General features: G+C 56.2%; 1 protein-coding gene across 2 annotated transcripts; it reads right to left on the bottom strand.

Annotated features, from left to right (window-relative positions):
* Nucleotides 1–995: 995 nt before the first annotated feature.
* Nucleotides 996–11,861, bottom strand: PKDCC (protein kinase domain containing, cytoplasmic). 2 transcript variants are annotated; one of them, XM_030921729.1, is made up of 7 exons: nucleotides 11,011–11,861; nucleotides 6,472–6,594; nucleotides 5,527–5,798; nucleotides 4,819–4,898; nucleotides 4,442–4,642; nucleotides 2,141–2,314; nucleotides 996–1,932 (listed from the first exon to the last, which is right to left on the bottom strand). In XM_030921729.1, exons 1-7 carry the CDS (start codon nucleotides 11,647–11,649, stop codon nucleotides 1,847–1,849), a joined length of 1,575 nt encoding a protein of 524 aa, XP_030777589.1. In that variant the 5' UTR covers nucleotides 11,650–11,861; the 3' UTR covers nucleotides 996–1,846. The 2 variants fall into 2 exon arrangements, with proteins under 2 accessions (XP_030777589.1, XP_030777590.1); XM_030921730.1 differs by having other exon boundaries at nucleotides 4,442–4,549.
* Between the last annotated feature and the right edge of the window lie 3,012 nt (nucleotides 11,862–14,873).

Genomic DNA, 14,873 nt, shown 5'->3' with positions numbered 1-14,873 from the left:
TGGTGAGCATGGCAGGATTTGGCTGCATTGTCATGGTGTGAGGCTTTGTGGAGGCTCTGCCTTTCCCCTCCACCCACAATCACCAAGCCCAATACCAGAGGCAAGATGTGGGGTGTGTGGGCTGGGGATGGCAGTGGCAAGCTGCAACCCTGAGGGTCAGAGTGGCGACTGTGACGAGGGCTCCAGAGCTAATACGGCTCTCAATCACCTCGAACTACAGGGACATCTTGTTATGTGAGAAATTACACCAACCACATCTGTTGAGCAGAAATCAGATTAAAGTTTGGTTATTCTTTTTAAAGCCTCCAAAGGTTTGTGTCCATCCAGAATATTCTAGAAGTAGAATGGTGTATAGGAGAGAAGATGTGGGTTTCAAGTCAGAAGCCCTGCATTCATGGCGGCGCTCTCTAGCCTCCATGTGATCCCGAACCCGTAGGTCCTTGTTTTTGCTCTGGGCTTCGATACAGACTGGCTAGACCTTCCCTCCTAAAATCGACAGAATGGAAGCTGGTCTTTCCACAGACCCTCCTTTCTTCTGACTGTTCATATATTTCATGTTCAGAGAAAGACTCAGAGAAGCTTAGTGCCTGTGACCTTGTGGTGGGCCCAGGCCAGGTCCAACCCTGTGCAGAGGTAAAGCTGACCCACCTGCAGGCTGTTCGGGTACCCCGGGTGACCCCTTCATGGCTGACATCCCACCATGAGGACATTACTCCACTGGGTTAGGGCTTCGTACTTAAGAAGCTCATCTGTAAAAATGAGAACTTCCTTGGGGGAAAAGGGAGTCCCCATGTCTTTTTTGGGGACATGATGTGGAGGGCCCAGTGGGAGGTGGGCACCATGGGTGGGAGCAGAGCCTGAAAACACTTTGTGATGACTTCAGGGTTTGCTGCTGAGATTTCACTCATCTTCCCCTGTGACACACGCATCCCCACAAACATATACCAAGGACATAACTGAGGACCAAGAAGTCACAACCTAAGAAACTATCGCTGGGGAACAGTTTGCTGTGAAACATCATTTTATTAACTAATTTTATTTTATTTTATTTTTTACAAAAATAAACAATTTAATGAACAAGAAGTACAAAAGATTCTGGATATTCAAACTCCAGGAAGGGGGAGAGCCTGGTTTTGGCTGCTTTGCGGCTTTCATTGAAAGCAAATGAGGCAGAAAGGCCCCGGCCCCACCCCCACCCCAGGTCCTGGCTCAAACCGCACCTGCTCCCCTCCGACCCCAGTCTTGGCTCATGCTGAGGTGTGCACCTCTGCCCCTGACCCCTGGGCTGGCCTGGGAGTGCCTGCCCCGTCGGGAGGTCAGAGATAGCCTCCCCAGGTACAGAATCACCCACATCCTGGAGCTTCCCCCACCAAGTCTCCTGTCCAGACCTAAGCTGAGAGAACACTCAGCGATGGATTGTCCCCACGCAGCCCCCCGCCTGCCGTGGCAAGTACAGCAGCAGCAGCAGCAGCAGGGGCTTTAGCTACATTCTCACACTACTGAACACAGTGATGGGGCTGCTCACAGAACTGTCCCAGGCAGGGACACAGCCCCTATTGGGGAGACTAGCCTGAGCTTGCTTGCAGCCCAGAGGGTTGGAGAGGCAGTCATCCCCCCAAGATTCCTGGACTAGGAGCCAGCAGTCCCATAGCTAGGCTGGTAAACTCACATTTTAACATTTGGCATTATTGCACGTTTGTCCTGGTCACATCGGTCTGTCTGGGATGTCAGCTTTGTCTGCAGGGGTTCCCAGGTGACATGCAGCGCTGCCAGTGCAAGTCACTCCCTCCACAGGCAAGCCCCACTGCTGAGGATAGTCAGCTGGTCAGCCGAGCCCTCAGACAGGTCAGCCTGAGGCCTTCACATATGTAGTCTTGTTGGGATCAGGGACCACTTGGCTCCATCCAGTCTTGAAAAAGACCAGCTGCCGACCTGGGGGGCAGAGGTGAGAGGTAACAGGGCTGGATGTTTCTCTTCCTGGATGCAGGGCCATTCTCCCTAATTTGACTGCCTTGAAGACATGTATACCTCTCTCTCATCATCTCAGCACCCCCCTTGACTTACGATGGGCCACCACTATCTATCAACCTCCAAAGAGGTCCTGCCATCTCCCTTGGAAGGGCTTCTCCCACTGGCTCACCTGTCCAGGTGGTCTGGTTGGTGACCACAAAGGCCCGACACTGGGCATGGCTCTCACAGACGTCCACAGCCTCAGCCAGGTTGAACACTGAAAGGAGGCAGCTCCCATGGTGGTAGGATGGCCAGCAGCGATAGTCCTCCTGGGGGATGGTGCTGTCTGGGATGCGCTGGTACTCTGTGGGTTGGGGATGGAGTAAAATGAGAACTCTGTATGCCCAGGTTTGAGTGCCCAGGGATGTGTCACTTTCTGAAAAGGGCGGCAAGACTCATTGCCTAGGTTAAAGCTAAAGTCCAGCCCAACCCTCTAGCATGGAGATGAAGGCAGCTACCACTGTTGAAACTGGGCTGATTCATCAAAAAAGACAAAGCACAGACTTGGTTTTCAGGAGATACATATCTCCCAAATCTAAGGGCACATAGCTGGGTCAGGCAGTACAAGATAGCAGGCACATGCAAGGGGGACAGACATATACAGGGACCCATGGAGTCCCAGCTATCTAGGTGAATTGCTGAGGTCAGGACATTTTAGACAGTTAGAGCCAGGCTTCTCAAACTTCAATCCCACCAAGGACTCTTGTTAAAATGCAGATTCTTCTTCTTATTTTTTTTTTTGATGGAGTCTCACTCTGTTGCCCAGACTAGAGTGCAGTGACACAATCATAGCTCACTGCAGCCTTGAAATCCTGGGCTCAAGGGATCCTCCCATCTCAGCCTCCTGAAGTGCTGGGATTACAGGTGTGAGCCACCATGAGATTCTGATTCATGAGGTCTGGGGTGGAACTGAGAATCTGCACTTCTAACCAGCATCCAGTGTGGCCTGCAAGGGTTCAGAGTAACCTTCATTCACATTTTCTCCTGGCCTTGGGGAGAGAAGTTAGGCAAGTTCCTCAGAAGGGCCTGGGATGGAAGGGAGTCAGGGGTTTTTGAAGTTAAGAGGCATGCAAATGGACTGAAATGCAAAAAATCCACAGCTAGAGTGGGGAGGGGGCTGGAGGGAAAATCTGAGATCTCATTCTACAGAGAGAGCCTCAGAAGCTCTGAAAACTCGTCGGGCGCGGTGGCTCAAGCCTGTAATCCCAGCACTTTGGGAGGCTGAGACGGGCGGATCACGAGGTCAGGAGATCGAGACCATCCTGGCTAACACGGTGAAACCCCGTCTCTACTAAAAATACAAAAAACTAGCCGGGCGAGGTGGCGGGCGCCTGTAGTCCCAGCTACTTGGGAGGCTGAGGCAGGAGAATGGCGTAAACCTGGGAGGCGGAGCTTGCAGTGAGCTGAGATTCGGCCACTGCACTCCAGCCCGGGTGACAGAGCAAGACTCCATCTCAAAAAAAAAAAAAAAAAAAAAAAAAAGAAGCTCTGAAAACTCATAATCCAGTGAGCTGCTCAGCTGCTGGCCTCTTGTTTGCTCCTGTCTTTCCCACTGCCTGGAGAGCCCCAGCTCTGGGCTGATAATGCAGAAGCCCTGGGCCTCTGGCCACCCCGCCCTCCTGCCTCCTTCTACCAGGGACTAGACCAAAGTCCAGGGCTGACTGTGATTTACAGCCCCATAAACGGCATCCTCAGGGACAGAGCCAGCCATTGTTCACCTCGTTAAACTTTATTTACAGGGCTAACAGGGCTCCCCTACCCCTAAGACTAGCCAGAGCTCCTTGAATATGGAGGCTGCTCACCCCTCAACCCCTGCCAACCCCAGCTAAACCCCAGGGCTTCAGCAGAAGGACCACAGCCTGAAACCAGTGGCCAGAATTCTCCCCCTGCCCTTGGGGCTTCCTGGCTGGTTTCAGTGTGTGCCTCCCCTAACATCCAGTGCCCTTCTAGTCCCAGGAGATTAGAGGAAGGAAAGGGAAGCAAACATATACTGTGTTCCAGCCGTGTCATAGGAACTGCACTAATTGCTTTCACACATTTCACCTGACATTTAATTCCCATAAGAATTTGGTGAGGTGGGTAATGGTGAACCCAATTCACAGATGAGGAAAGTGAGGTTCAAGGGGTAACTTGCTCAAAGTCACAGAGCCAGTACATGACAGGGTTTGGAGCCATCCAGAGTAGGGTGTCAGTGTCCACCCCCAGGTTGAAGGCAGAATTATAGTTGCTCTAGCTCAGCTAGAGATGGAACCTCAGATTACTCCATGTCAGCCCCTCCACGATTCTATGTGAGCCCCTAGAGTGGCCTTTGGAGACAAGGGTAACCAGAGAAAGGGTTATAGAGAAATAGGCCACTTAGCCTAATTGGGCTGGGTCATTCACCCTCCCACCTGTTTCTCGCTTCCCTGTGGATCAGGTTGGGGTCACTCACCAGTACTGCTGCTTGCCGTGGAGTTCTGCAGATACTGCCCACTCCGATACAGGTGCAGCACCTTCTCCAGCTGGGCCAGGGTCTCATCCACCCCCCAGGCGAGCTCTCCTGCAGAGTGCAGCGTGGCTAAGACAGGAGGCCTGGGGCTCCCACTCCTCCCTGAAGTCAGCAGCCAGCTGCTCCCCGCTCTGCCTTCAGAGCCTGTGCCCCAGTGAACAGAGGGTTGGGGAGTGGGGAGGTTGTGGCAGAATGCCACCTTAGGAAGTGATGGTTTCTGGACCCCCTGCTGCCCTGGGTTATTTTTCTCCCCACTTTTGCTGGGGGTGGGGGGTGCGGGGGGAAGGTGCCTGGAAGCAGATGGGCCCTGGAGAGCTCACCTGTGGCGTTGACAATGCTGTCCAGCAGAGGACGCAGTGAATGCGGGGCACTGTGAGGCAGGAGGTATGTGAAGAAAAACCTGTGGCAGAGAGAAACCAGTGGCTCAGGGATCCAGCCTTTGGAGACACATCCTTCCTCTATTCCAACCTGGGGTAAACGCTAACCTGGCCAGGGAGCTGGATCCCTCAGGCTTAGCAACCAGGCAGGCTGCTGTGAAGTCTACTCAGCCTTGGGGGAGGGGGCTGGGCGCATGCTAAGACCACACCTAACTTCACACTAACTGAAACCAGGGGCCTGCTTCCCATCCCTTCCCAGGACTTGCCCACCTCCCAGCCCCACATCATCCCCTGACTGACCCCCGGTGTCAGAGCAGCCCCATGGCTGGGGCCCAGTGAGGAATTTCCCAGAGCACAAGGGCCCGGGTAGGAAGGGAAAAGTGCCAGTTCCACCAGCCCTAGGCTCCGAGTCCAACACTATTTTAAGAAGCTTCCAGCTGCCACCCCCTAACACAGATTCTCCTTGGAGCTATTTTTAGCCTCCCCATCAGAAGCCTGAACGTTCCCTTCTGGACAGGGTAGAAGCCTTCCCTCACTCTGGTCAAGGCTGAGTCTCCCTGCCCAGCTGGCCTCCACGTTGGCTCTCTTCCTGCCATGCCCTCCTGGCCCATTCTCCTTCGATGGAGTTCCTGAATCGGGGGTGGAGGTCACCTGTAGGCATTATAGAGGTTCCGCTTCTCGTTCATGCCCTCGCACCAGCCGTGGGCTGAGCAGGGCAGGGTGAAGTTCCTGGCCGGAAACTCGAGTATGCAGTCAGCACTGCCTGCACACGGCGTCTCCTCCACACGTGCGTCATCCAGGTCCGTCACTTTGAGCTCCCCATCCACCAGCACAAACTGTCGAGGGCGGAAGTCTAGCAGAGTGACGGAGCCCAGTGGGGAGTGGGCCAGGTGGTGGAGGAGGCGGCCCAGGCTCAGGCAGATCTGAGGGGCAGAGGAAAAGACTGCTCACTGCTTCTCTCCTGGGTGGGGGTCTGTGGGACTCGAGGGTGCCCTCCTTGTGGAATCTGAACTTTGCTTGTGGGGGTTGGCACTTCTCTTCTGTAGGTCCCAGTGCTCCACAAAGGCCAAGGTCAGCAGCCTTAGAGAGGAGGCCAGTGATTTCCTATTAACTCTCAGCTGGCCTGACCCTGCAAATGATATGGAGTGGGTGGGAAACGGCAGCAGCGAGGGTCTAGGGATAATGTGTCTCTTCCCTGAAGTCGCATCCTGAATGTAGTTTTAGTTCAGTGTATGGAAATAGTGGGAGGGTCAAGATGGTATTAAGGTCTTTCCTAGTTCCAGGACACTGGCCCTCCCACAGTCAGGCTGAGTGTGAGTGTGTGAGTGCTCCCCTCTTTAAGGTGCCAGCCCCCACAAGCTGGTGTGTACATGGGCACAAGGAGGGGTGAGGAGGGCAAGAGCACAGAATGTCGGGATCCTCTACATCTTCCTTCTGTTTTGAACACTTTGGCCGGTGGCTGAGTCAGCCTGTGCGCCTTCTTCTCCTCCCTCTCCCTGGGTGGAGGAGGAGTGGGAGCTGCTCTGGAGGGCTGGCCTTCTAAGGGAGAACCATCCTAGCAAGGAGCCCAGGGCCCAAGCCCTCCTCTAAGCTCACTCGGAATCGATCCTCCCAGGAAGTTTGCAGCAGCTGGATCATTTCTACAGGGGCGCCCAGCTCCGTGATGGTGGTCAGGGTGTCTGGGATGTCCTCGCTGTCCTGGTAGCAGTAGCCATAGAGCTGGGGAAAGCCGAGGGCAGGTCATTAGGTCACAGGGTGGGGGTGGGGACAGGGAAGGGCTGGACTGTCAGGGTCCCCCTCTCTCTCCCCGCACCATCCCTAGGCCTTTGCTTCAGCTCAGGCCAGAAGAGAATGCAGCGTTGCCTGGGAAGCATGCCCTCTCTTCCCTGCAGTCAGACTTCCTACTCATCATGCCAGCCCTTCACCCCTTCCGACTCAGGTAAATGGGCAGGTCTGGCCACTGGGAGTTAACCACGTGCCAGGCACCCTGCTAAATTGCTCTATGTGCATAACTCAATTCTTATAATGGGCACAGTAGGTACTATTATTATCTCCAACTTCAGGTGAGGAGGCTGACTCAGAGAGGTTAAGTTGCTTGCATAAGGTGGCACAGCCGATCAGTGCAGGAGCTAAGATGTGAATTTGTGCCACTCAGATTCTACAACCTGTCTTTCTTTCCTTCTTTCTCTCCTTCCTTCCTCCCTCCCTCCCTCCCTCTCTCTCTCTCTCTCTCTCTTTCTTTCTTTCAGAGCCTCGCTCTGTTGCCCAGGCTGGAGTGCAGTGGGATGATCTCAGCTCTGCTCCACCTCCTGGGTTCAATCAGTTCTCTTGCCTCAGCCTCCCGAGTAGCTGGGATTACACGCACTTGCCACTATGCCCAGCTAATTTTTGTATTTTTAGTAGAGACAGGGTTTCACCATGTTGGCCAGGCTGGTCTCAAACTCCTGACCTCAAGTGATCTGCCTGCCTTGGCCTCCCAAAGTGCTGGGATTACAGGCGTGAACCACTGTGCCCGGCCACAATCTGTTTTTTCTAAGAATGCTGTTTGCTAATACACAAGCCAGCATACGGTTGGGCATTATCCCTCCTCCCCTTCTCCAATCTGTATCCCTCACCATTTCTACCTTTTGGCAGCTTCAATTTTCTCTGTGTGGGTCTTGAGGGAGGAAAAACAAGTTCCCTCAGATTGGTAACAAGTGTTGATAAGAACAAGGTACCTAAGGGCACATGCCGGGGTGTGTTTTGCATATGAGTGATGTGTATCAGTGCGTTGGTAGTGAGTGATGATTCCTCCTGGAAGATCAGTTCTTTTGGGGTTACCCTCACAGGGAACTGCCCACTCTATATCATGCGGGGAGAAGCTCTGCACTGCCCAGGGACTTCTGGGAAGCACAGTCTGACTGTCACTACCACCTAAACAGCATCCTCAGGCTTCTCCCTGGCTCTTCCAGCATACTCCACAGCAGCCAGGGGCTCGTATAGTGCTCAAAACAACCAGCACCCTGTGGGGTAGAAACACAAAGGCCGAGTTGTCCAGGCCCGACTGGGGGAGAGGAGAACTATGCAGTGGAGGGGTGGGGATGCTAAGCCCATGGCCTGGATATCCCTGTGCACTGTCACCCTCATATCATCGTTCATACCCTCCCCAGAGCCACTCTAGGTCCTCACATGTCCTCTTCCCACCCCAGGAGTGCCCCCTCAGCTCTCCGTCATCCTGCTGGCATGGGGGAAGGCCTCACTCTCGGGCTGTGACTTGGGGGGCCAGGGCAGCTCCAGGCACCCTCTTCTCTCTCCACCCCCTTCCCATCAGTCCAGGGAGGCCCCAGATCCTGGTGGGGTGGGGGGAAGGTAAGGGGAACAGCCCTGGGGCCTGGTTCTCATTTTCTTGCCCAGAGTCTGAGCCTTTGTGGGAAACTTCTGAAGGTTATTAAACACCCGGAGGTCGTTAAATGCGCTGTTAACGAGGTATTAATCAACACCCCTCAGGAAAAAATAAAAAGACACCATTAACCCCCCCAGGAAGCGTGAGGCTGAGCATTTCAGTCACATCTTTTGTTCAGCTGGGAGAAGAAATATACTTTAGCAGGGCCAGAATCTGGGCCCAGGCAGGCCTGGGGGCCCCAGGATGACAGGGGAGAGGTGGGGAGAGATTGAGGGGAGGGAAGACCCCTGTGCCCTTTGGCCCTGGGCTATAGAGGAGTCAGTCACATGAGGGAGTGTGTGTGCGTGTGTCAGGGGTGGGATGGGGAGGGGTCAAAGAAGATGGATGGAAAGATCTCGCCCAGGCAATCCGTATGACCAGAGAAAGCTCTGGGAGGTGCAGAGTGGGGCCTGCTAGCCTGGGCATTTTCTACTAGAATCCACAGCACCAACTCTGCGCTGCTCAGAGAGGAAGGGTGGTGGGCCTGCACCACTAGGAACTCTAGAAATGTTCTCTGACTCCTCCCCAGTTCAGCAAACAGTCAAATGGTTTTGAAATTTTAAATGACTCAGAGGTATTAAAGCAGCATTATTTCTAGTTCCCTGTACACCTGCCCTGAAGCCTCCTGGGCAGGAAGACCCCACTGTAGGCTTCCCTGCCAGCAAAGACAGCCAGTTGAGGAAGCCAGAGCAACATGGGCCTGGGGGTCAGAAGATGAATGGGGGAGAGCCCTCAAAGCAGTCCCTGAACTCAAACTAAAGGGCCCCCCACTTTTCACTTTTCCTGGGTAGAAAGGACCTGTGACCCTCTCTCCCTTAGCAACCCTGTGCCCTGGGGCCACTAACTCTCGTCTGGGACTCTACAGTAAAGAGTCACACAGCCAACCCCAGACAACCCTGGTCTTGGTTTGGTGAGGGAAGGGTGAAAACTATTCTGTTGTAATTTGTTCTTTGGTGCCTTCAGAGTTGGGATGGGGGCCTGACATTTCAGAGGAGGACCGTCCTGTGATATATGCGTGGGGCATTAGCTGAATGCTTGTCAGGAAGTTTGGGCTGGCAGGAAGAGTGAGGCAGAAGTTTCTTAAAAGATAGGAAAGCACATCAAACATCAAACTCGTCTGAAGGGAGAGGGGTCTTGAGTCAAGCAACTAAGACTTTATGTCCTGCTAAGTCACTCAAGATCTCTCCACTCCCTCAGGATCTGGCTGACACCCTAGAGTTTCCAAAAAGTTCCCAAGAGTCCCTGGGAAGCAAAGAGTACAAGATCCTCCCAGTCAGAATGGCCACGTAACCAGGGGCTCACTCCCTGAAGCTGCAGACAGACACAGTGTGAGCTGTGCAGCCAGGCTTCACTACACACAACTGTTGGTTCTGCCGGAGCTCCCGAGACCAGGTTGGGGCCCAGGGCCCGGTCACAACTGTCTGACCAGGGTGGGGGAATACAATGGAGGAGAGTGAGACTGGGAGCCAACAGGAGTATAAACAGCTTTTTGGCCAATCTCTCCTACTCTACGATGCCCACCCATCTCCCTCCAGGGCTAGGGCGCCATCTCACTCCTGAGGAAAGGAGAGAGGGACTCCTGGGTTTCCGGTCATTTCTGCTGGGTGCAGAAAGGTTAGTTTGAGTGGGCTGGGAGGTGGAAGGTGTGTGCAAGGTTCATCTGTTGGGGAGGCTGCACACACCCCATGTTCACCAGGCCAACAGCGGTCAGGGATTCCCCTCTCAGTTTGCTCAGACATGTGCAAAGGGAATAGTCTGTCTAATCTTAGGATGGAGGGAGACCTGAAAGAGAGGAAGTAGTGTAAGGGCAGTGCTAGGACTGTGAGAGGCTCACTCTAAGTCTAGCTTGAGGGCACAAGGTGGGGGTTTCAGCTCTCCCATGTGTCTCCAGCGAACAGGCGAGGCAGAGTCCCACGGAGTAGGAACCTGGGCATTTGGCCTTCTCAACCTTCCAGCCTCTTGGCTATCTATATACACTCAAACAGTGTGACATTTAGATCCTCAGGCCGCCAGTCTGTCCACTGAGCTGAGACCTTGAGGCTTCTCCAGGGACTCAAGGACCCGCTTTAAGGTCTGGGGAACCCTTGGTTCACTTCTGGGAAGGGCTGTGTTCTCTTTTTCTAGCCTGCTCCCCAGCCCCCTTCCAGTGTCTTCTGGGGTAGCGCTGGGGGTGGGTGGGTGGGGAGACTCTATGGGAATCAAGCCTGACACATGGTGTCTTTCCAGCCCTTCCCAACCCCGTTGCTGGCCCGTTTCATTTTCAAAACCAGACAAATCACTGGAAGTTGAGAGAAGTTCCATCAAGAAGGGGGACTTTATCACACAGCTGTAATTCTGACTCAAGTGTCTTGGCTTAGGGTCATTTTGGCTTGGGGTAATATCCCTGGTGTTCAACCTCCTAAGTCCAGCCCAAAGTACAGTCCTAAGCCCTAATGGACTGCCCCACCCCTGAGTTTTGGGAGCCTCTGTCCTGGTCTGTCTTTAAGAGGTGTGTGGAAGCGGAGAAGCCCAGGAGTTCTTCGGTAAAGGGACGCCCACCCAGACGCGAGAAGCAGGGTGGTGCAGTGGGAAGCGCCATGGTCCGGCTTCTGCGTCTAGCTTAGCCTGGGCGCAGTCACTGGCACTCCAGATCAAGGGTTTATCTTCCAGCCAGGTTGACAAGGTCTTGGGCACTCCCAGCCAACACCGTCACCCCCGCGTCCCCACCCTCGTACCTGCAGCACGTTGGGGTGCCGCAGCCGCTCCAGCAGCACCATCTCCTTAAGCAGCTTGTGGGCCGCGAGCCGATAGCAGCCCCTCCGTACCCCGAACTCCCGCACGCAGCTGCCCAGATCGTGGCCGCTGAAGTCCACCGCCTTGAGCGCCACCGCGGCGCCGCCGGGCAGGCGGACCCGGTACACGGCCTTGGTGTAGCCTGAGCCCACGTACTGCGCGCCGGACACGTTGCGAAGCGCGGCGCAGCCCAGGCGCGGGACCGGGCCGGGGGAGCCTGGGCCGGGAGCCGGGGGCCAGCCTGGGGCGCCGTCGGGCAGGGGCCGGGCCCAAGGGGGCCGGGGGCGCTGCAGGCCGGGCCCGCCCGGAGCCAGGTCCATCAGGCGCCGCCGCTCCGGCCGGCCCGCCCCGGGCCCGGGGCCCCCGCGGGAATAGCGCTGCACCTCCTCGTAGCGCGCCTGGATCTGCCGGGCCAGCTCCCCGCGGCCCCCGCGACGGCCCGGTCCCGGGGCCGGCGAAGGCTCAGAGGACTGGCCTGGCCTCGGAGGCTCCGAGCCCGGAGCGAAGAGCACGTTGAGGACGGAGCCCAGCAGGAAGGAGGCGCAGAAACCCGCGGCCACTGCCGCCCGCCGGCGCCGCATCGCTCCCCTCCCCCCGGCCGGCCGGCCCCGCGCGGCTCCCCGGCCCCGGGCGGCTCAGGCTCCGAGGCGGCTCCGCTCTGCGCCCCGCTGGCCCCCTGCCCAGCCCACGCGCATGGCCCCGGCGGCCCCGACCCCGGCCCCTCGCGGGCGACACATCGGCCTGACACTTGCCTCCCTGCCGCCCTGCCCCCCGCCGCTTATAAGGCCCGGAGCCGCCCCCACCCCGCCCCGCCCCCGCCCCTGCCCCTCCGCCTCCGCCTCCCAGCTCCCGGCCCGAGCCCGTCCTCGGCACCGCCCCCTCCGGCCGCCCGGCCCGGCCTTCCCCGCTGACTGACAGCGGGACCTCCTCCCGCGGCCGTCCGGGCCTGGGAAGCGGCGCGGAGGCGGCTCCGGCCCTGCCCAGCCCGCTGTCCCCCAAGCTCCGTCTGGGGCGCGGGTGAAGGGGCGGCGGCCAGGAGGCGCGCGGGGACTCCTCGCCCAACGCGAGGGCGGACAACGGGGCCGGGGCGGCCGGATAACGGGATCGGGAGGTGGATAACGGAGCCGGCCGGGCGGAGTGGGAGGAAGATAAAGGGGCGAGGCCGGCGGGTAACGGGCTGGGGAGGGGACGGGCAGCTAAGTCCGGGGTGCGAAGATCCGAGTGATCTCAGCGCTCCCTCCTGGGACTGGAGGCCTCGGGGCAGTTTGGGCGCAGGGAAGGCGCGTGGACCCCGCCTCTTGCGGGTGGGGCTGGGGGTGGTGGCTCCTCGCTCAGCCCCGGATTCCGGGTTGGGGCGATGGTGAGGGGGAGGCGGCGCAGCCGGGCCAGCACCTGCGAGCGCGCGTGGGATAGGAGCTATAGGCATAGAGGAATGCTCGTGAACTCGCCGGAGATGCCCTGTTCAACTCCTTTTACTAAGTGTTTCTGATTTTCCTTGCCCCTAAAGCCCCAAATGCAGCTGGGGGTCGCTCCCTACCCCCCAGGATGCCTGGGGTCTGACGGGGTCAGCCGCGTACCGGGAACGATGTGCATGCTAGTAGCTTGCGCAAAGAGTGCGATTGTGCCCACGGACGGCTCTCTGTGGAGTGTGTGCCTCGGCGTGTCTGAAGGGGCCATTGTGTCCGATGAAGGGAATGTGTACCTTGTGTGTAAGTTGGTGCCGACGCCACCAGAACTTCGGTCCCTCCTCCTCCCTCCCTGATTGCATCATTAGTGCTAATTGAGGGGCTTTCACACGCCAGTGCATTAGCTGTTTGGAGTGAGCTCCCCCCTCCTGGGAGAGATAAGCCGCTGCCCCTCCCCCTCGCAGCTCTCCTCTTCCCGGCCGCCCTGACACTGCCCACCTAGATCCTCTCACCTTCCTGGGCAGCTTCCTGCCTCCCTCTGGGCCAGGTTAATCTCTGTCGTCCTCACAGTGTCAGGGATTGGCTGGGGAGGGGTCAGGGAGGAGAAGGGTCCAGAGCCTTTTTTTCTGGGGGGGGGGGTGTGGAGGGGGTTGGGGGGGGGTGTCCAGGAAGGGGAGATTTTCACTGAAGAGGTCTGGCGTTCCTACAGAATGCAGTGTCTGTGATGAGAAAGGGACCAGAATTTATGCCCTGTTCCTTTGGACATGGAAGGACCAAGGAGAGAGCCGAGTCCAGCCCGGACTTCCTTGTTCTCTATGGCTTGGGGAGTTGGGGCCCAGTCCAACTTAGCGAGTGTGGAAAGGCAGCGTGAAGGAAGCCATTATTCCTCCGAGAACACTGGGTCTGGTGGAGTCCCGTCTGTACCGATGGAGCTGTTTTATCCCGCTCTGGGCCGTGGCTGCAGGCTGCAGGGTGTCGGGGGAAGGCTCTGAGCAGATGCCCTCCCCAGCCTTACACCAGATGTCTTTGGTCTAATTAACTGTGCTGGGAAAACCAACCTGGGTTTGTAAACAGAGCTACTGGCTAAAGTCAACAGGGAACAGCAGCAAACAGCAAACATTCCCCTCACACTCAGCCTCGGTTCAATTCAGGCCCTTGGGGAAAAGGGGGAGCTGGGTGGATCAGGAGCCCCCCCCGCCCCCCCCCCACCCCCCGCCCCGGCCCACAGCTGAATCAGGAAAAGCCTGTCTGCCTGTGTCACCCCAATATGGCTGCTAGTTCCTTATCAGTTCCATGTCTTCTCTTCTGGAGGGGAATGAGGATTCTGGGAGGAACAGTTGCCATCCCAAGATAGGCTCTGTCCTCCTTCCAGCAATTTCCCGACAGACATCTACCCAGCCAAACATCTCAATCCGTGAGGGAGCTATTGTGGGGGAATATTCCCTGAAGAGCCTTCTTTGGGGCCTGCTCTGCCCTTGTGTCTTGGAGAAACTTCTGAGGGTAAAACTTGGCATTGTGAGTCTGTAGCTCAGAGTAGGTGAATATAACGTGAACATTGTTAAGTTCGTTACACATCATGTAGGTATTATAATAACATGTTCTGAAATTAGATAATTATTCCTGTGATATCTTTGCCAAGCTTCAGTGTTTCTGTTATGGTTTGAAAGTTCAAGGAACACAGGGGCCTGAGAAACAGGCACAAATGTGCGTGCAACACACCCAGGTCCACGGAGCAGTATGGAGCAGTAGCTCACACAGCAACAAAGGCATCTCAGTGGCCTCCCTCTCATACGCACTGTCTCCCTCACCAGCTCTCAGACACACAGACATATACAATCTGAGATGAAAATGGGTTTTTGGCTTCTGAAAGAAAGGGATTGAACTTTTTGAGCAGATTAGAGTTTCTGAATTGGCAGTTCTTGAGTTCTTAACTGTATTTTGCTTATTTGGTTTTTTCTTTTTTTTTTTCTGCCACCCAGGGAGAGGAATCATTTCAAAGAATTGAAATACATGAAATGCTACTGTAGGCCCCTGATCTGCAGTCTGCCCACCCACTCAAAGACAGGTGGAGCCCATAGCCTGGGCCTCACAGGCCAGAGTGCAGGCCAGTGTCCAGCTCAGAGCCCTCAGTGCCATCTTCATACAGGAGCCATCAGATGGCCGTCCTCCCTGTCTCCCCCAGGGCTTCTGGCAGCGCTCACACCACAGTGTCTGTGCGAGGTCTAGAAGGCTCAACATGTCCAATGCTCTATGTTTTCTTGCTGCCTGTATGTTTCTGCCATGCTCCTACCCCACTCAAAACACTTACTTGGATATTAATCCTTGGGAAGAGGGCAGATGGCCCAGACACCAAAATGCTAAATTTCCTTTAAAGTGTCTTTTCAGTATCTTTTTTTCTG

Source organism: Rhinopithecus roxellana, chromosome 17 (assembly GCF_007565055.1).
Source record: "Rhinopithecus roxellana isolate Shanxi Qingling chromosome 17, ASM756505v1, whole genome shotgun sequence".
In the NCBI taxonomy this organism is placed as follows: Eukaryota; Metazoa; Chordata; class Mammalia; order Primates; family Cercopithecidae; genus Rhinopithecus; species Rhinopithecus roxellana.
This window is presented reverse-complemented; position numbering and strand designations above follow the sequence as displayed.